Source organism: Capra hircus, chromosome 9 (genome assembly GCF_001704415.2).
Source record: "Capra hircus breed San Clemente chromosome 9, ASM170441v1, whole genome shotgun sequence".
NCBI lineage: Eukaryota > Metazoa > Chordata > Mammalia > Artiodactyla > Bovidae > Capra > Capra hircus.
This window is the reverse complement of record NC_030816.1, coordinates 52548743-52570060: the sequence shown is the minus strand read 5'-3', so window position 1 is coordinate 52570060 and position 21318 is coordinate 52548743. Positions and strand designations below refer to the sequence as shown.

Sequence of the window (21318 nt, the reverse complement as noted above, 5' to 3'; positions counted from 1 at the left end):
GATCTTCTGCTGTACTTTTTCAGAAGGCTCAGGAATATAGCAAAAAGTAAATAGTAATAGGAACCCCAAAAGACTAATTATAAGAGAGTGGTCATCCTGGGATATGTCTTCAACATGCCTAGGGGGCTTCCCTGGTGGCTCAGTGGTAAAGAATCTGCCTGTGATGCAGGATACATGGGTTTGATCCCTGGGCCAGGAAGATCCCCTGGAGAAGGGAATGGCAACCCACTCCAGTATTCTTGCCAGGAATATCCCGTGGATAGAGGAGCCTGGCAGGCTACAGTCCATACAGTTGCCAAGAGTTGGAAATGACTGAAGTAACTGAGCACGCACAGCATGCCTAGAATTTTTTGAAGTCCAGCACAAGAAAAACAAGGTCCAGAAGGAGGCAGGATAACTGGATGACATTTCTTTAGGGACAACTCCAACCTCTCCACTGCTGAGAGTGGCCTCACTTTGTGGCTGCAACAGGACATTTGTGTTGAGATACAAGACAAACAGCAGAGCATCCTGTCACATGTGTAGTGGGCTAAATTACATTACATGATTCCTTTGCCCTAATTCTGCATTCGCCAGCTAATCTTCTCATCTTGAATTTTCTTTTCCAGACTGCAAAACCTCTGCTCGGGTCTTCTTGACCACTTTGTTCCTTATTGTAATTCAACAAATGGATGCTCTGGTTATAAATCATTCTCCTTTGCTTGGTCAGTGTGCCCGCCTCACCCCTGGAGGACTGTGAAAACCCAGCTCCCTAAATCTGCAAAGCTGAGGGCAGTCTGCCTGCCACCCCCTCACATATCTCAGAGCCGTGCGTTGTCACTTTCAGGCAATCCTTCCCAGATGGAGGCTTTACAGCTTCTCTCTGGAGTATTTTTCCTTGCATAGGCCTGACAGTTTTCTCTCTGTCCAGCTGAAGTCTCTGTTAAAATGGGAAAGCTATCTTCTTGGGTTCAGGGTTGAGAAAGAGAGTGGAAAGAAAAATAATTTCATGGCTTTCCCACATCAGGAGAAACTGACTTGATAATTATTAATTGCATGTCTGCTATGAGCCAGGTTTTGGATGGGTTGCTGGAAATACAGCAGTGAGCAAGAGGGAGAGGTCCCTGTCCTGATGGAAAAGAGACCAAAGGGAGGAGAGGGCCCCCCGAGGACTGCTTCATGTGGTCCTAGCATGGCCTGTACTGTGGTATATTGCCGAGACTGTTTCCCATCTCAAAAGAGCCTTTCCAAGGGACTCAAGGACAGTCATTGTGTTCCCTACCTCATAGTTCATGCAATAAGCATTTGCTGTCCTGACCCAGGGAGTAAAACAGAGCCAGGAAGGGCCAACTTTATTAAGTACTTTTAAGCCTATGTATGGCTATGCAAGTGCCCAGAACATAACTGGAGAAGGTGAGTGTAGGACCCACCCAATATCCTCTTTGAGAGATCAGCTGGTGGAAGAAGGATGCCTACTTGTTAATTCAGCCTTTCTGCATTTCAGGTGTTGAATGAATATCTAGTTGCACAAAATATAAGTTTCCTTTCTGGTTTTGCAGATTGTTCTTCTATTGGAATTGATTATGATTTTCAGACAGGAAATCTTCAGGCTTGCAAGCACTTTCTGTTCCAAGTTTTGCTCCTCAAAATAAATTGCTGTTGTGCAGTAGAGAATGAGGAAGAGACAGAAGAGGATGCATCCACAATTTCTCTGTCAGCCATCAGTCACTGTGTTTTTGTTGATTTATTTACTGGCTGTGCTGGGTCTTTGTTGCCATGCAGGCTTTCTTTAGTTGTGGCGAATGGGGCCTACTCTTCATTGTGGGGCCCAGGCTTCTCATTGCAGTGGCTTCTCTTGTTTTGGAGCACGGGTAGGCTCATGAGCTTCAGTAGTTGTGGCTTTAGGCTCAGTAGCTGTGGCTTAGTTGCCTTCAGCATGTTGATCTTCCTGGATTAAGGATCGAACCCATGTCCCCTGCCTTGGCAGGCAGATTCTTATCCATTGTACCACCAGGGAAGTCCTATCACCACATTTTTTTGTGAGTAACTGAGTATTTCCTAGGAAATGTCCAGCAAGGTATAAACCTTGGGAATTGTGTCCATCTGAAAAGGGAGGAAGAACCATGTGTGTGTGTAATATTTCTAGTCTGAATTGAGTAACTAGAGTCTTTGACTTTACAAGTAAGATGTGTGTTCAAGTCAATATAATAGTTAGAAGGACTGAAGTCCAGGAAGCATGGCCTCCTTAATTGAAGGAACTAAAAAGCCACACTCTGTGTAAGAAGCTGCTGACTTAAAATGGATTCACCGAAAAGGAATCTGCAAACATAAGAATTAAAGTGACAAGGGCAGATAGAACATGGTGGTTCTCGTTCACGTGGAATCTGTAAAAAGGAGTGAGGCACTGGGCAAGAAGACCTTGTCAGCATCTGTTAAGCAACATTCTGGGAGTGGACCACAGAGGTTCTGATTTTATAGAGTCAAGTGTCATTCCTTGCTGGGATGTAGTGCCTTTTGGAAATGCTTTAGGACTATCCAGCTGGTTCTGGCCTAACCATGAGCCCAGCTCATAACCCTGAAGACTCTCATTAGATTTCTGTGTCGTTCATCCCACATGGCTGCATGAAGCTGGGTGGATCATCAGTTCTAGTTTGGGTGCCTGGTCGTATCTCTGTGCAGTGAGGGAATGAAGCTTCTAAAGCTGTGATTCTGAAGTTCTGACCTTGGGCTCCTCAGGGACCAAAATAGGGCCTGGCCAGACTTGACCTTTGATTTTTTTGATGTCTCAGCTGGAGAGAGAAAGGGTGATGGGTCAAGAAGGGGACTTCTCTGTTGTGAAGGGATAGCTGTTCCTATAAATGGAAGGAAGAACAAGATAAGAATAAGTGACTAATGAGATCGTCATGGCCCAGGTCAGAATGGAGGTTGCCATCCTGGGTGGCACACCGACTTTTGGAATTTGGGAATTGAAGAGTGGAAAGAATGCCTACAGTTGGGAATTTTGATCTCAAACGCAAATGGGTCATTAGGTCTGCCTCCAAGCAAGCTGACCACCTTGGATCGTCAGGCCTGTGGCACTGGCCCACAACTGCTTTGTATATCTTCCTGGCTATACTATCAGGTGTGTGTGTGTGGGTGTGTGTGTGTGCGCGTGCGCACACAGGTGGATGCTCGTTTTTTAGGGTTTATAGGCATCTTTTGGATCCCTCCTTTATGTGCTAGTCTTGTGTCTGAATTGGTGGTCACTTGGAAAACTCAACTGCTCATGTCTACCCCTTAACATGGAAATAAAGGTCCAGTTCCAAGGAAACAGCTCCCTTATCACATGCACCCATCATGAGCCACCACAGATGTTGATGAAGAGTTTTTAATTCACTCCATGAGAGCATCCATGTTCATACGTGAAAGTAAAAGTGCTAGTCTCTTAGTTATGCCTGACTCTTTGCAACCCATTGGTCTATAACCTACCTGACTTCTCTCTCCATGGGATTTTCCCGGGAAGAATACTGGAGTGGGTAGCCATTCCCTTCTCCAGGGTACCTTCCTGACCCAGGGGTTGAAGCTGGGTCTCCTGTATTGCAGGAAGATTCTTTATTGCCTGAGCCACCGGGGAAGCCCCCATGTTTATATACATCTTCCCAAGTTCAGGGAGGTGGAGAGAATTATTTGACTTGATTTAAGAAGGCAAGAGGATATCCAGGAGTGGTATGGGAACCTGGGTTGGAGAAGAAAGATCGGATAATTAGAAGACGACATGAAAGTGTTGGGCATGTGGATGGGAGAAGGGGCAATGTTTAGATAGTTCTGAGAGGTTCCTAGGGCCTGCTAATTTCCCTCTCCCACTCCTATAAACTGGCCTAAAGTACCCAGTGCACACCTGGAAAAGGTAAGTTTATTTTTCAGGTGGGGCTTTGAGGTGAGGTTATAATTTTTCATTATTGTTGTTGGCAAGGATGCATTTAGCTACTCAAAAGAGCAATTAGTCTCTCTGTACAGAACCAATAGGCTTGTTTGGGATATGTTTCCTCTGGAAGAAGTTTATTTTACTGATTCTAATATTATGAAGAAATCTGAAATTAAGAGCCTCTCAGGAGGGAGTGTGTAGGAGCAGCTGCGGGGCAGAGGGCAGCTGCACACTGAGCTCTGTGTTTCCTGTTTGTTGTGCTCTGAAGAGAGCAGCTGTCTGGGTCCAGCATCCCTGTGAACAAGCCTTAGTGCCCCATCTCTCCCTCAGTGTGTGTTAAAGCCCAGACATTCCTCACTGTGGTGACAATATACTCTGGGGCCTGCTTCCAGATGGTGAAGCAGCACCAGCTTCTGTGTCTGCAAAGCTCAAAAAGGCAACCCTGGGCTTCAGCAGCAGACATTGTGCAACGTCCTGCCTTCTGTTTGTTGTCTGTCCTGTGCATGTGATGGCCCAGGCTGGCTAATTTGACAGTTGCATGAAAAGCACTGCCTCGGGGACTTTTTCAAGGGTGTGAGGTAGAAGCAGAAGCCAGAGGTTCTGTCCTCCAAAGCTGTCCTGGCGGTTCAAGAACTGAGAGGAAATAGCCAGTGAAAACACAGGATGCGCTTTTCATCAGAAGGACTCCACAAAGATGGCTGCTCTGGGATGGGGATGGTGTGGCTTGCATCCTATTCTGCTTCCCCAGAGAACCTCCTATCTCCAGGCATTTGTCAGGCATCCTGTCTTAAAGGACCGCCTTTCCACTCTCAGGATCCTGTCATCTATGACTTGCATCACCCTTTGGTCTCCATCCATCCCCAACTAGTTCATTTAGCTGAATAGGAATAATATAAGGGAGAGAAAAAAGAAGTTTAAAAAACACCTCTCTGTGGCGGGTAAGTGGTTGATACTTCTTGAAACCCGACTCTTTTACAGATATTTTACTTGCTGGTTCCTGGCTGGTCCTGTGCAGGTGGTACTAATGCTTCTTTCTGAGCTGATAGAGTAGCAGGAAGAGCCGCTGCTCCTGTGGGCCTGGGCAGCCACGGATGGGGGACCACTGTCCACAAATGTGGAGAAGAACATCATGGGCAGTGATGCTCAGAGCATGGAAAACACTTGCTCATATTTGTTTTCTTTATCATTTTATGTACTTTTTTCTGTTTTTCTATTTTCTGTTTTTATACCAGCTGAAGCCAGGTGCCTTCCTCTGCTTGTTACATTGGCTGTAATGCTAATTTCCCATAAAAATGATATGATCAAGCCAGACTTCATCTTATTTGCCTCAAAAAGACAGAGATTATTACCATATTTTTGATTGGATGAAACATCATGAATCCCATACTTCTCGTGATTTTAAACCATCGAAATGAATGCCTTTTTATTTATTTTTTATTATTATAATTTGATTCGTCTAAACCACATAGATCAACTAACCATATGGTGAAGTTGATAGGAATTGGCTGACAGGGAGGTTGTTGTGCAAAGAATAAACCTAGGCATTTCTTTCTCAGACTAGCTTTTCCCTGCATCCTGGCTCTGCACATTTCATGCAACATCACATTTCATCTTTAGAACAGCTTCATGATGTTAGTACTGTTATCACTTTTACTCTCCTGTTGGGAAAACTGAAGCTCAGATAATTTTTTTTGCCACAACTCTCGAGGAGGGAGTTGGCAAACTTTTTCTATGAGATATTAGAAAATAAATATTCTAGACTTTGGAGACTCTGCTATCTCTCTCAGAACTACTCAGCTGTTATACTGCTAGAGAAGACAAAACAAAAACAAAAATGAGGGTAGCTATGTTCCAATAAAATTGTATTTATGGGCTCTGATACTTGAATTTCTTAAAATTCTCTAAGATCATGAATAATACCATTCTTTTGTTTCTTCCCAATGGTTAAAAATATTAAAACATTCTTGGGAATTCCCTGGTGGTCCAGTGGTTAAGACTCCACACTTCCAGTGCAGGGGGTATGGATTCAATCCCTGGTCAGGAAGCTTAGGTCCCACATGCCACATGATGTGGCCAAAAAATAATTTTAAAAAATAAGATGAATGAAAAACTGAGAAAAAAGAAATAAAAATAAAACTTAAAAATATTAAAACATTATTCACTTGCAGACTATACAAAAAGAGGTGGTAAACTGGATTTGCTTTATCCAGTATACATGCTGAGAGTATGCAGGAAAGGAGACGTGGGTTAGGATGAAGTGGTAGGAGGAATACTCCTGTCAGAGGGAACAGTATGTGTGCAGGTTGTAAGGAGCATGAAATATTTGAAGAACTGCAAGAAATCCAAATGCAACTTGACATATGGTATGAGGCAAGAAAAGGGGAGATGGCAGGGCTCGAGTCATGACCTTGTAGAATATCTTAAGAATTTTAGGCTTTGTCCTTAGAGCAGTACAGAGCCATTTAAGAATATTAAGCAAAAGAGTGACAAGGGCAGTTTGTCTTTTTTAAAAATCATTGGCTGATGTGTGGAGAATGGATTGCAGTGGGTTGGTAATAGTAGAAGCAGAAAAAACAGGAGGCTCAAGAAGCAGGCCAGGTGTATACTGATGGTGTCAGTTAGTGACCATAGGCAGAACCACTCCCTGCCAACAACAGGAAGTTGGGATGGTTGGTTTTGCAGAAGAGGAAGATGTGGCTGGCTGAAGTGTCCTGTTTGGCAACATAGTAAATGGAGGGAAAACAACAGTGAAAACTCTCATCTTCTGACTTCAGATGCAATGCCTTTTCCTGTGTGGTGTGAAATTCTTAACATTCTCAAATGGGAATTATGTTCATCCTAATCTACCATTTATCTCTGAACCTCACAGCTGAAGAGCTACACTTCTTTCTCACACACAGTCCCTTTCTTCTGGAGAGAGTGCTCATAATTAAGGAGAGTTCCTTTTTGGGTTTGAATTGCTTATTTTCATTTCCTGAGGAAATTTATTTCATTGTCATGGGAAATCACCTCTTGTTCAAATAATAGAAATGCCAGAAAAGGTACTGTAGTAATGGTTTCATGTTATTTCTGTGCCAGTATTAGAAAGCTAACCTAATCCTTACTCAAAGGATTTATCAGCTTTTCTTAAAATTTGTGTAGCTTTCCCAGAGAAGAATTGGTACCTTCTCTTCTACCTTAGGAAGCATCACTACGAACAAAGCTAGTGGAGGTGATGGAATTCTCGTCGAGCAGTTTCAAATCCTGAAAGATGATGCTGTGAAAGTGCTGCACTCAATATGCCAACAAATTTGGAAAACTTAACAGTGGCCACAGGACTGGAAAAGGTCAGTTTTCATTCCAGTCCCAAAGAAAGGCAATGCCAAAGAATGCTCAAACTACTGCACAATTGCACTCATCTCACATGCTAGTAAAGTGATGCTTAAAATTCTCGAAGCCAGGCTTCAACAATACATGAACCATGAACTTCCAGATGTTCAAGCTGGTTTTAGAAAAGGCAGAGGAACCAGAGATCAAATTGCCAACATCTGCTGGATCATCAAAAAAGCAAGAGAGTTCCCAAAAAACATCTATTTCTTCTTTATTGACTATACCAAAGCTTTTGAGTGTGTGAATCACAATAAACTGTGGAAAATTCTGAAAGAGATGGGAATACCAGACCATCTGACCTGCCTCTTGAGAAATCTGTATGCAGGTCAGGAAGCAACAGTTAGAACTGGACATGAAACAACAGACTGGTTCCAAATACGAAAAGGAGTATGTCAAAGCTGTATATTGTCACCCTGCTTATTTAACTTATATGCAGAGCACATCCTGAGAAATGCTGGGCTGGAAGAAGCACAAGCTGGAATCAAGATTGCTGGGAGAAATATCAATAACCTCAGATATGCAGATGACACCACCCTTATGGCAGAAAGTGAAGAAGAACTAAAGAGCCTCTTGATGAAAGTGAAAGAGGAGAGTGAGAAAGTTGGCTAAAAGCTCAACATTCAGAAAACTAAGATCATGGCATCTGGTCCCATAACTTCATGGCAAATAGATGGGGAAACACTGGAAATAGTAGCTGACTTTATTTTTTGGGGCTCCCAAATCACTGCAGATGGTGATTGCAGCCATGAAATTAAAAGATACTTACCCCTTGGAAGGAAAGTTATGACCAACCTAGACAGCTTATTAAAAAGCAGAGACATTCATTTGTCAACAAAGGTCCCTCTAGACAAGGCTATGGGTTTTCCAGTGGTCATGTATGGATGTGAGAGTTGGACTATAAAGAAAGCTGAGCACAGAAGAATTGTTGCTTTTGAACTGTGATGTTGGAGAAGACTCTTGAGAGTCCCTTGGATTGCAAGGAGATCCAACCAGTCCATCCTAAAGGAGATCAGTCCTGGGATTTCTTTGGAAGAACTGATACTGAAGCTGAAACTCCAGTACTTTGGCCACTGATGTGAAGAGCTGACTCAGTTGAAAAGACCCTGTTTCTGGAAAAGATTGAGGACAGGAGGAGAAGGGGACAAAAGAGGATGGGATGGTTGGATGGCATCACCGACTCAATGGATATGGGTTTGGGTAAACTCCGGGAGTTGGTGATGGACAGGGAGACCTGGTGTACTGCGGTTTAGGGGGGTCAGAAAGAGTCAGACACGACTGAGTGACTGAACTGAACTGAACTTCTACCTTTGGAGTAGTGATTTGTCTGGCTGGGCACTCATAGTCACCCTCTAATTCTGATACTGTCACACATCTCTGGGTCAGAGCACACCCTGTTTTGAACAACAGGATGTGAGGGCTTGGAGTCTGTTTCTGTGGTGTCCAGGATTGGGAATGGGGAAGAAAGAAATAGGGAAAGGTGATGACTTCAGACTATACTACAAAGCTACAGTCATCAAGACAGTATGGTACTGGCACAAAGACAAAAATATATCAATGGAACAAAATAGAAAGCCCAGAGATAAATCCACACACCTGTGGACCCCTTATTTTTAACAAAGGAGGCAAAAATGTACAGTGGATAAAGGACAATCTCTTTAACAAATGGTGCTGGGAAAATTGGTCAACCACTTGTAAAAGAATGAAACTAGAACACTTTCTAACACCGTACACAAAAATAAACTCCAAATGGATTAAAGATCTAAATGTAAGACCAGAAATTATAAAACTCCCAGAGGAAAACATAGACAAAACACTCTCTGACATAAATCACAGCAGGATCCTCTATGACCCACCTCCTAGAATAATGAAAATAAAAGCAAAAATAAACAAATGGGACCTAATTAAACTTAAAAGCTTTTATACAACAAAGGAAACTATAAGCAAGGTGAAAAGACAGCCTTCAGAGTGGGAGAAAATAATAGCAAATGAAGCAACTGACAAACAATTAATCTCAAAAACATACAAACAGCTCATGCAACTCAAAAGCAGAAAAATAAACTCAATCAAAAACTGGGCCAAAGAACTAAATAGACATTTCTCCAAAGAAGACATATAGATGGCTAACAAACACATGAAAAAATGTTCAACATCACTTGTTAGCAGAGAAATGCAAATCAAAACCACAATGAGGTATCGTCTCACATTGGTCAGAATGGCTGCTATCCAAAAGTCTACAAACAATAAGTACTGGAGAGGGTGTGGAGAAAAGGGAACCCTCTTGTATCGTTGATGGGAATGCAAACTAGTACAGCCACTATGGAGAACAGTGTGAAGATTCCTTAAAAAAACTGAAAATAGAACTGCCATATGGCCCAGCAATCCCACTGCTGGGCATATACACTGAGGAAACCAGAATTGAAAGAGACACACGTACCCCAATGTTCATCGCAGCACTGTTTATAATAGCCAGGACATGGAAGCAACCTAGATGTCCATTGGCAGACAAATGGATAAGAAAGTTGTGGTACACATACACAATGGAATATTACTCAGCCATTAAATAGAACACATTCTAATGAGGTGGATGAAACTGGAGCCTATTTACAGAGCAAAGTAAGTCAAAAAGAAAAACACCAGTACAGTATATTCATGCATATATGTGGGATTTAGAAAGATGGTAACAATCACCCTGTATGTGAGACAGCAAAAGAGACACAGATATAAGAAACAGACTTTTGGACTCTGTGCGAGAAGGTGTGGATGGGATGATTTGAGAGAATAGCATTGAAACATGTATATTACCATATGTGAAATAGATCACTAGTCCAAGTTTGATGCATGAAACAGGGCACTCAAAGTGCACTGGGACCACCCAGAGGGATGGGATGGGGAGGGAGGTGGAGGGGGAGTTGAGATGGGAGACACATGTACACCCATGGCTGATTCATGTCAATTTATGGCAAAAACCACCACAATATTGTAAAGTAATTAGCCTTCAGTTAAAATAAATAAATAAATTTTTTTAAAAAAGAAGGAAAGGTGAGACTCGTGCTTTGGGGCAGAAGGGTAGTAGAGATTTTGCCTCAGCTTCTCTGGAGGTGGTGCCCCGGAGACAGCAGTGGGTGGTCCTGAGCTATGGTGGGTGGAAGAAGGGGAGCTTCAGAAAGCTCTTGGGGTGGGGCGATGGTGCTCAGTGGTTATACTGTTCAGCGAATCTTGGTTTGGCTGGTACTTCATTGAAATTCTTCCTTATGTTACTGTTAGTTGTTGCTTAGTGTTCTTCCCCCATCATGGCTTCCCAGGTAGTAAAGAATCTGCCTGCAGTGCAGGAGACACGGGTTTGATCCCTGGGTCAGGATGATCCCCTGGAGAAGGGAGTAGCTACCCACTCCAGTATTTTTGCCTGGGAAATCCCATGGACAGAGGAACCTGGTGGGCTACAGTCCATGGGGTCACAAAGAGTCAGACAGAACTGAGTGCCTGAGCACGCAAACACATTCTTCCCCCATTGTTAGGGGAGGTATCTGGATCTTGACCTGATATCTCCTTCTAGCCCACAATATACGGTGCCTCACATATCACAGGTGCCCAGTGCTGGATACTGGCTCTGTGGACTTGTCATCTTAGATGCCCATGCTGTATAGTGCAACCTCATTTCACAAAGAAGTCAGCATTTTTTTAATCTAAAATTCTAACAGATGAGGCATTGGCATATCCAGAAAATAGGACAGATCTCAGGAGTTAGTGGTGGCCAAGATTGGGGCTTCCATTGAGGATCTTCCCCAGTGATGTGACTTTTGATGTCCCCTTCTCTGCTCCACTCCATTTCATTAGATGTAGGTGGCATGTCTATTTTTCTATGGAAGGTGCTTGATAGAAATCTATTAAGCTACTTATCTCCTGCTACTGATTTTATTTATCCTCTGTAGGCTCTTTATAGGTGGTGATATGTGGTCAGGCTAAAGTTGTGAGCTCAGAGGCTTTTGGTACACTCTCCCTCCTTCTTTCTTTCATCAATTTTTGGAACTTGGTTATGTGCTAGGCACTGGGTTAAGTTCTAGGGGAACAACCTCAAAAGAAGATATGGTGTCTGGTTGCAAATATATGCCAGTCTCGTGGAGAGAGAGAAGGAAATAATGACCACTTGGGATGAAGTATGGACAGCCAGGGAGAAATGTCCCTGACCTGACGGATGGGACCTCCCTTAGGCTTTTGCCTGCTGACCTCCTGAAGATGGTCAAGGACAGTGTGCATAAGTTAACAAACTCTACACTTGCCTTTCTCCATTTGTGCAGGTAGAAATGTCTGCCCAGAGGTTAATTGCTAACAGGACATCCCAGCAATCTGCGTCTAATTCTGATTATACATGGGAATATGAGTATTATGAGATTGGACCAGTTTCCTTTGAAGGACTGAAGGCTCACAAATGTAAGTCTTGCGCAATTTCCTACTGTAAGCATATTGTGTGTTTGCCTTAATCTGTGAACCCACCAGTGTTTACTTTCCTTGGACATGCTTATACATAACTTTATCCTCTATCGCTAAACCCCCTAAATCCCTTCCACATATAGGCTCATTGATCTGGGATGTATAACATGAATGAAAAGAACTTGCAAGATTCCCTTAGTGGAAGATGAGTCAATGTCCCTTTCAAATTAAGACTTAAAAAATTTAATGATTCTAGCTCTCCAAAACTGTGAACATTTAGACCATCAAAAATGTATACACAAATAGAATCTAGGACTATAATTTGAAGAACCTTCCTTTTGTAATGCTTGGTTCACAGCATCCCTTCAGCCCTGCTGGGTTTCTGGGACTGTGGAAAGCAGTCTGTCTGTGTTTTTTCGTGATGAAGAACCAGAATAGTTCACGATCGTTACCAACTTTGTTATAGGCATGACTTGTGCTTCATGTTATTGGAGTAATTAATCATCTAGCACAGAGCAAGAAAATATAATTCTATGAAAGGGTACGGTTCACCTCTAGTCATAACTGCCTGCTGACTGGCAAGCATGAAGCAGCTTAGTTTCCTTAAGCAGAGTTGATATGAGCAGAAACTGCTGCCCATTCCCGGGTCCTGTCGTGGTTACCCTGTAAATATCCTAGAGATGTTTGGTTGTTTCAGAATGAATGTCCACAGTACTATAAAAGTGGCAGGTCCTTTACTAACTCAGATGAATGGGACATGTTTAGGAAATACAGGAGTGATTAGAACTGAAGATGAATGTGGCCAAGGAAGTGCTTTCACTCCTTGCATATTTTCTGGCCTCTGCCTCTCTGAGCTGTCTTGGCGTCATGATCTCTCACCTCTACTTGCTGCTCCATTGCAAGGTGGACCTTCTGGTTTCTTCCAGTTTCACTGAGATATAATTGACAAATAAAATTGTCATATAAATAAAATAAATAAATAAAATATACAATACAATAAATAAAATAATGATACATCGTGCATATTGTGAAAGGATTCTCTGTCAACTTAATTAACATTTCTGTCACCTCAGGTATATGCATTGATTGTTTATTCATTGGTAAGAACATTTAGGTTCTACTCTCTTGCCAACTGTACAAGACAGTATTATCAACTATACTTTCCATGTTATACGTCAGGTCCCCAGACCTTATTCATCTTATAGCTGAAAGTTTGTGCTCTTTTTACCAACCTCTCCCGGTTTCCCCACAGTTCAGCCTCTGGCAACCACTTTTCTATTCTGTTTCTTTGAGTTCGACTTCTCTTTCAGAGTCTACATATAAGTGATATCATGCCCTAATTGTCTTTCTCTAACTAGCTTATCTCACTTCATAAAATGCCTTCCAGTTTCACCCTTGTAATAAACGACAATATTTCCTTCTTCTTAAAGGCTGAATAATATTCAAATATCTATCATCTATCACATTTTCTTAATCCATTCATCAGTGAATGGACAGTGAGATTGTTTCCATACCTTGACTATTGTGAATAATGCTGCAATGAACAGGAGAGTACAGATACCCTCTTCAAGATAATGCTTTCATTTCCTTTGGATATATTTCCAAAAGTGGAAAAGCTGGATCTTAATGGTAGTTCTGTTTTCTTAAGGGACTTCATACATAGAAGCTATACCAGTTACATTCCTACCAACAATGTACAAGGGTTATCTTTTCTCCACATCCTCACCAACATTTGTTCTCTCTTGTCTTTTTTGATAAAGGACATTCTAACAGGGGTGAGATGATACCTCTTTGAGGTTTTGAACTGTATTTCCCTAATGATTGGCAATGTTGAGTACCTTTACATGTGCCTGTAACATTTGGATATTGTCTGTGGAAATATGTCTGTTCAGGCCCTTTGCCCATATTTTAATTGGGTTTATTTTGCTATTGAGTTATATGAGTCCCTTGTAAACTTTGGATATTAAACTCTCACCAGATATGTCGTTTGCATATGTCTTCTATTCCATAGGTGACCTTTTCACGTTATTGATGGTTTCTGATGGTAAAGCATCTACCTGCAATGCAGGAGACCCAGGTTCAATCCCTGGGTCAGGAAGATCCCCTGGAGAAGGAAATGGCAACCCACTCCAGTACTCTTGCCTGGAAAATCCCATGGATGGAGGAGCCTGGTAGGCTACAGTCCGTAGGGTTGCAAAGAGTCCGACAGGACTGAGCAACCTCACTTTCACTTTGCTGTGCAGAAGCTATTTAGTTTAATGTAGTCCTACTTGTTTATTTTGCTTTTGTTGCCTTTGCTTTGGGTGTTAAATCCAAAAAATCATTACTAAGAGTGATATCAAAGAGCTTACTCCTATATTTATGACCCTTATTTTGAACACTCACTAAGATCTATTTCTAGAGATTTATCTTGTTCTTTTGTTTGGAACAGATTCCTCTATTTCTTCCTTCTTCTTGACTCTCTGTGTTGGTTTCTGTGCATTAGCTAAAACAGCCACTTCTCCCAGTCTTAAAGGAGTGGCATGTAGGAAATGTTTTGTGAGAAGCCCTGGCCACCAGAGCTAGGAACACAAGGAAACTCAAGCCCTGTATGGGCTGCACATGCCTGCCAGCTGCAGTGCAGCGGGCAGAGTGCTTGCCCAGACCAGCTGTGGCTTGCAGCTGTGACACAGGAGTGGGTGGGGCTCCCAGGGGGCACCCCTACTGACACTAGCAGGTTAGAGGGAGAGTTCCAAGATGGCACACACCAAGCCTGGAATTAGCAAGGTAGAATGAGATCATAAAAATGGCATCTGCCAATGTGTCCATCACTGGAAAGAGTCCCAGCAAATTTGTGCCTCTCCAGCAGAAGCTTTAATATTAGTTGGTGGGTCTCCTTTCTGAATAGTCCAGGTGATTTTCAAATTGGTGTTTTGTACTAAGTCCCGGGGTGAGGGAGTCTGTGCATGAGCCCTTTAAACATATTCTCCATTCCCTGCAGAGCTGTTTATCCTGAAAGTAATACTCTTGGGTTTTTTAAAGTCAACCATTTCCTAGGCAGGATAGACGATTTGGGATGATTCTGATGGAACTCAGACCCCTCTCACTTTAGAGAAGAGTTCTGTATTTTTGAGATCTCTCCCAGTTGTGGATTGCTGCACCTAGGATGGAGTTTTTGTCTTTTTTTGGTGAGACTGTGTTTCTGCCTCTGCTAACTGTCTCAGTGCTGTCTTTTTATCCTTTGTTGTTGAGGCTCTGCTTGTTCAGTTTTCAGGTCTTTTCTGAGGAAAGTATCCCTGTGTAGTTGTAGTTGTGTGTCCATGGGAGAAGGTGAATTTGGGACCTTCCTACACCACCATCTTGAACTGCCTCCAGTGGGGCTGCAGATGTGTGGTCCAGACCCTGCCTCAGGGAGGATGAGAACTGGGGCTTACCTCTGATTGCACGTTGCTCTGCTGGAGGGGGGGTTAATGGCAGGAGATGACTCAGCCTTTCTTACTGATTTGAAGGTGGGTGCTTTCTCATTTGTCAGATGTGTAGGAGCCATTCAGCTAGCTTCTGGAACTCTTTCAGAGGGAACTGCTCCATATGTAGCCATATATTCGATGTGTCTGTGGGAAGAGGGGACCTCAGGAGCCTCCCAAGCCTCCATCTTGGTCGACCCCCAATTCCAGCTAATTAAGTTTTAGCCTTTTCCTCACCCCTGATTGCAGGAAGGACCACAAGAGCCTGGCTTCACCTGTAGGTCCCGAGGGTCTGGATGCTGCTGATTGCTGGTGGCTGTGCTTGAGCAACTCCTGGACCATTAGGGGGACAGGGGCAGTGATAGCTGGCTGGTTCCTGCCTTCTGGTCTCCATCGATGGGGCTGTAAAGGGTTTGGAGTTAATAATTTCCTATATCAGGAGATTTCTATTTTTGTTCCTTAAAAAGCATTAACTAAATCACATATCCTTTTCCCCTGAAGTGAATAGTAACAATCAAGTGCTTCCACACACTCCTTTGTTGTTGTCTGCTCAGTATTCCTTTATGGAAGTAAAAGAAAAGCATGTGGAATCTGTTAGGATGTACTGTCATCCATTATCTGATGGAGGGCTATTGCTGTCAGGGTGTGAATCGCACTCAATTTGCTTTAATTCTTTAATCTGTTATTTTTCTGGGACAGTCTGTGGGTAAGGATACTTGCTGTTAAGGATTTTAATGAAAATCAAAATGACTGGGCAAGTCACCGTATGTTTTCCTGTAATCTAAGCCTTTATAACTTCATGACACAGATTTTATTTTTGTGTCATTTTGCTCCTGCCTCTTTTTCTTAGTTTAAAGGGCAATACTGCTGTAATTTTGGTTGGAGCATTTCCAGAGACAGTTGAAAATCTCTCTGGGGCATATTACATTTAGAGATGATTATAGCTGGAAAAGATTCCTGCAAAATGTAGGCAGAAATGTAGGCATTACTTACACATTTTACTTACTATACCATTAAGAAGGAGAGCTTTTTGTTAGTGTTAGCATTCATTTTAGGCAAAAAACAGAAATTCCTAGGTAAGTCTTTACTACTTTGATGTAAGAGATCTGATTAGAGGCCCTTAGCTTCCAGAACAAACCCCAAGACATACAGGAAAATAAGTCAGTTATTTCATTGTGTACCTTTAGGATTAGTGTCTTCCATTTTAAAAAGCTGTAATCCTGGGCTTCATGTGCATCTCCTTGCTTTGCTGAGAAAAATTCAAAGCCAATTAGGTGCAAGTTGAAAATGAAAATCAGTCACTTCAAGGGGAAGCATTTAGGAAGATAGGAGTGACCATAACAGTTACCTTTTTACTTTACCTACGATGGGTTGTTCTTAACAACAATAGTGACATCTCTAGTTAGACTAAGTTCTCCTGCCTGCTGAAACTAAGATCCTGTCTCTGTAGGGTCTTTCAGCTGAGAAACAACCTCTGATGATCATTGTAAATTCTCCTGTTGCCTTCAGTTTTGAATCTGGCAATGAACTTCATAACTATCTGAAGTGGACCTGTATCTGACATACATTTGGTACCAGAAAAATGGACATTCATTCATCCATTCATTCTATACGTATTTATTGAGCACCTGTTATTTGCAGCACTATTTTTGTTAATAAATTTAATTGAAGGATATTGTGATGGCTTTTGCCATACATCAACATGAATCGCCCACAGGTATACATGCGTCCCCTCCAACCTGAACCCCCCTCCCATGTTCCTCCCCACACTACCCCGTGGGGTTGTCCCAGAGCGCCAGTTTTGGGTGCCCTTCTTTCTACATCAACTTGCACTGGTCATCCATTTACATATGGTAATGTACATGTTTCAGTGCTATTCTCTCGAATCATCCCACCCTCGCCTTCTCCCACTGAGTCCAAAAGTCTGTTCTTTACATCTGTGTCTCCTTTGTGTGCAGCCCCATTTTAAGCAATGGAGATACAGCAGTGAATAGAAAAGAAGAAAACCCGTCTCTTATGGATCTTGCATTCTACTCAGAGAGACAGATAATAAATAAATAGACAAACTATGCCAGATGGTGATAAAAGATAAAGTAGGGAAAGGAGGTGTGAAGTGTGGAGATGAAAGTATAGATAGAATGGCCATGGAAGGCCTTCCTGAGAAGGAGAAATATGAAAAAAGGCCTGAAGGAAGTGAGAGATTGAGCTATAAGATACCTGGGGAAGGACATTACAGAAAATGCCCCATGGTTTGCAGTAAGACCTGTGATTGGGAGCACAGCAGACACAAGTGCTGGAAGCCCACTGTTGGCTCCTTGCGAGGAGTCCATACCACAGAACGGATCCTAACACCTTAGGAACCAGAATGGGTATGAGGACAGTGCTTGCTCTGGTGTCCTGAGCCCTGTCTTTCAAATTAAGCATTAACCCTTGCTTTTCATACAACCACGAGATGGAAAGGTCACAATATATTCTTTAAAAAAAATTTTTTTTGTATTGGACTATAGTTGATTTGGGCTTCCCTGGTAACTCAGATGGTACCAAATCGACCCAGTTCAATTCCTTGGTCGGGAAGTTCCCCTGGAGAAGGGATAGGCTACCCACTCCAATATTCTTGGGCTTCCTAGTGGCTCAGATGGTAAAGAATCCACCTGCAATGCAGGAGACCTGGGTTCAATCCCTGGGTTGGGAAGATCCCCTGGAGGAGGGCATGGCAACCCATTCTAGTACTCTGGCCTGGAGAATCCCTATGGACAGAGAAGCCTGGCAGGCTACAGTCCATGGAGTTGCAAAGAGTTTGGCCAAAAACAAACTTCTTGGCCAACCTAACACAATTTTGTGTTAGTTTCAGATGACCATCAAAGTGATTCAGTTACACATATACCTATTGCTTTTCAAATTCTTTTTCCATTTACATTACTATAAGATATTGAGCAGAGTTCCCTGTACTATGCAGTAGGTCTTTGTTGGTTATCTATGTTATACACAGTAGTGAGTATATGTTAATCCCAAACTCCCAATTTATCCCTCCCCTCCACCTTTCTCTTTGGTAACCAACAGTTAGTTTCCTAAGTCTGTAAGTCTGTTTCTATTTTGTAAATAAGTTCATTTGTATCATTTTTTTATTTATTTCACATATAACCATTATAATATTTGTCTTTCTCTGACTTACTTCACTTAGTATGATCATCACATTATTGCATTCTTTGTAATGGCTGAGTAATATTCCCTTGTGTATATGTTACCACATCTTTATCCGTTCATCTGTTGATGGACATTGAGGTTGCTTCCATGTCTTGGCTGTTGTAAACAGCGCTGCAGTTGAACACTGGGGTGCATGTATTCTTTCAAACCATGGTTTTCCCTGGATATTTGCCCAGGAGTGGGATTGCTGGATCATATGGTAGCTCTATTTTTAGTTTTTTAAGGAACCTCCATACTGTTCTCCACAGTGGCTATGCGTTCTTACCAGCAGTGTAGGAAGGTTCCCTTTTCTCCGCACCATTTCCGGTATTTGTTGTTTGTAAACTTTTAATGATGGCCATTCTGACTGGTGCCGGGGGGGAGTGGGGAATGGGATGGGATAGTTACTCTCATCCTCCCCTAGACTGGAAAACTTAATATATGGAAAAACAGATCATACCAGGGAAAACTGTGCAGCTGTCCGCTCTCTTGTTTCATCCCATTCGCCTGAGGTCAGGTAAAGGGAAAGTCATGTTATTATGATGCATTCTATTTGGAATTCCCCTGGGCAGTTTTCTCTTACTGTACTCTCTTACTATAATGGTCTCTAAGTAGCTCAGTCTCTAGACAGGACAGAAATAGCTGTTTGGCTGTATTAGAAACCCCTGTGGAAGGCTTTTCTTTAACCAACCAGGTTTCTTGGAGCCCCCACTCACTCTGTGTAAACCTCTGTTCTGACTTCCTCCTGAGAAAGGGTACTTTGGGGAAGACCAGAGGCTCTGTATTCCTCTTTTCACTGAAATGCTTGTGTCCATGAAACTTGACATAGAAATAAAACTTCAAGAGAGTTTGGTTGTTCCTGGAATGAGATGGAGCTCTCTGATGTTCTCTGAAAGGTGCTCAGAGTGAGAAAGTTATCTGGGCGTGGGCCATGTGTCAGAGAATGAGGTAGAGGAGAATTAATGGAGATAATCTGAGGAAGCAGAATTTCCTCTGGGGGAGAATGTGAGTAAGCAAAGCTACTTAAAGCATATTGTCATGAGAAGGGTGGATTCCATGTTATCAAGAGAATGTGTGAAAATGCCACTGGACCATGGGGATTCTAAAATCCTAACCAAAGCTCTCCTCATTCCCACTCTCTTCTCTTTCGTGACTTTGCTGAGGGCTGAGACACTCTCAGGTCCCATGCTATTGTTGCTTTTTGATCAGCTCCCTGGGTCACTAGAAGCCTGGGGTAAGGAACTGGGCTGGGTTAAAGGCACACTCCTCTACTTGTGCCCACTCTAGGCTAGGGGGCTGGAGGACACATGGGGATCCAGCCACCATTGGCAGTGTGAGAGCTGTCCTCATGCAAACCCCTCCCTAGTAAACAGATTTGAAAATGAATCGACATAACTAAATTCTCTACTGAGGACTTACATAATGCTGGCAGGTCATTTTAGAATTGGCTTTTGCTATTCAGGCAGTTGATGAAGTAGAGGAGGCTGAGCTGTCATTTATCTGCAAAATGATGCTTTGCAGTCTGTGCCCCCATAACTGAGATGCTATTGTTACGTGTTAATTGCATTTGTACACATGTGTTTTTTGGTATTTTTCCTGATGTTTTGTTAGGCTTCATTTCCATTAGTTTGTAAGGTAAAGTCTACAATTCCTGTTTCTCAGGCACTCTTAACCCTGGGAAAGATAAATTGGTTTTGCATCCAGAGTACTGAATAAATGTCATTGAATAAACTGGGGCTCTGTAACAACTTAGAGGGGTGGGAAGGGTCAAGTGGTGGGAGGGAGGATCAAGAGGGAGGGGAAATATGTGTACTGTTGGCTGATTCACGTTGATGTATTGCAGAAACTAACACAATATTATAAGGCAATTATCCTTCAGTTAAAAATAAATAATTTTTAAAAATGTTGTTAAATAAAAGTTGTTACCCTCTAGGTAACCTCTAGGTGATAGTATATTTAGAATAAAAGTAAGAATTATGCAAAGCAAGTTATTCATCTGATTTCCTCATATTAGAAAGTGCTATATACACATAATTCAATTAGAATAATGCTTTGTATTTAAACACATTTGTATAAGTTCTATTCACCTTTTTAAAAGTTGCATCCTCACTGTATTGCCATGTAAGTAAACTTCTTAGAATAGATCAGAAAATGTAAAATAATTCAACTCTGTTGCTTTCCCCAAACTTAAGACCTTATGATGAATGTGCCAGGTTGTGTAGACAGCTCAGTCTCATCCCCATCCGAGAGACACACTAGTGACTATTACCCATGATAGGATCAATGAGGGACCTGTGTAGAGAAGCACAAATAGAAAGGTCATGGGGTTCACAGGAGGGAGCAGGCACATCAGTTGGGGAGATTAGGCTTTCTGAAGGAGTTGATATAGGGAATGCACTTTGAATGAGGGATAGACTTTCATTATCTCCAGTTTGGGTAAAGTTGTTCTGGCCAGATGAAGGTATGGGCCCCTGAAAAGGTGAGTATTAAGAAACCATGCCTAAGGGTTCAGGCAAATACAGGAACACAGTGCCCCCTAGACTGGTTGGAAGCATGAGTTTTAAAGTAAGGATCAACTAGGAGAAAATGACCACTTAAACAATGGTTTGGTGGTTTTGGTTTCAGTCACTAAATCATGCCTGACTCTTGTGACCCCATGGACTATAGCCTGCCAGGCTCCTCTGTCCATGGGATTCTCCAGGCAAGAATACTGGAGTGGGTTGCCACTTCTTTCTCCAGGGGATCTTCCCGACCCAGGTATCGAAACCGGGTCTCCTGCATCGCAGGCAGATTCTTTACCAACTGAGCTATGAGGGAAGCCCTACTTAAACTGCAAACTGAGCTACCTTCTTCTCAGATGCCAGATATTGTAAAAGTGCTTTGTATATGGAATCTGTTCTCATGTGGAAAAGGTCAATTCTATTTTTGTTGAAGTATTTTTCATGAAAGAGCAATATTATCAGAGATACGATACAGCAGATTCCATTAGAGATGAGGCCGAGGCAAAGACCG

At 42.4% G+C, this 21318-nt stretch overlaps 1 protein-coding gene across 2 annotated transcripts in view; it reads left to right on the top strand.

Moving 5' to 3' along the window:
* The window catches only part of MRAP2 (melanocortin 2 receptor accessory protein 2), a 53773-nt gene that overhangs the window by 15360 nt on the left and 17095 nt on the right, over nucleotides 1–21318 (top strand). For both annotated transcript variants that reach the window (XM_018053182.1, XM_018053181.1), the window contains exon 2: nucleotides 11548–11680. In XM_018053182.1, the coding sequence (XP_017908671.1) occupies nucleotides 11554–11680 (127 nt within the window). In that variant the 5' untranslated portion in view covers nucleotides 11548–11553. The remainder of the gene's footprint in view (nucleotides 1–11547; nucleotides 11681–21318) is intronic.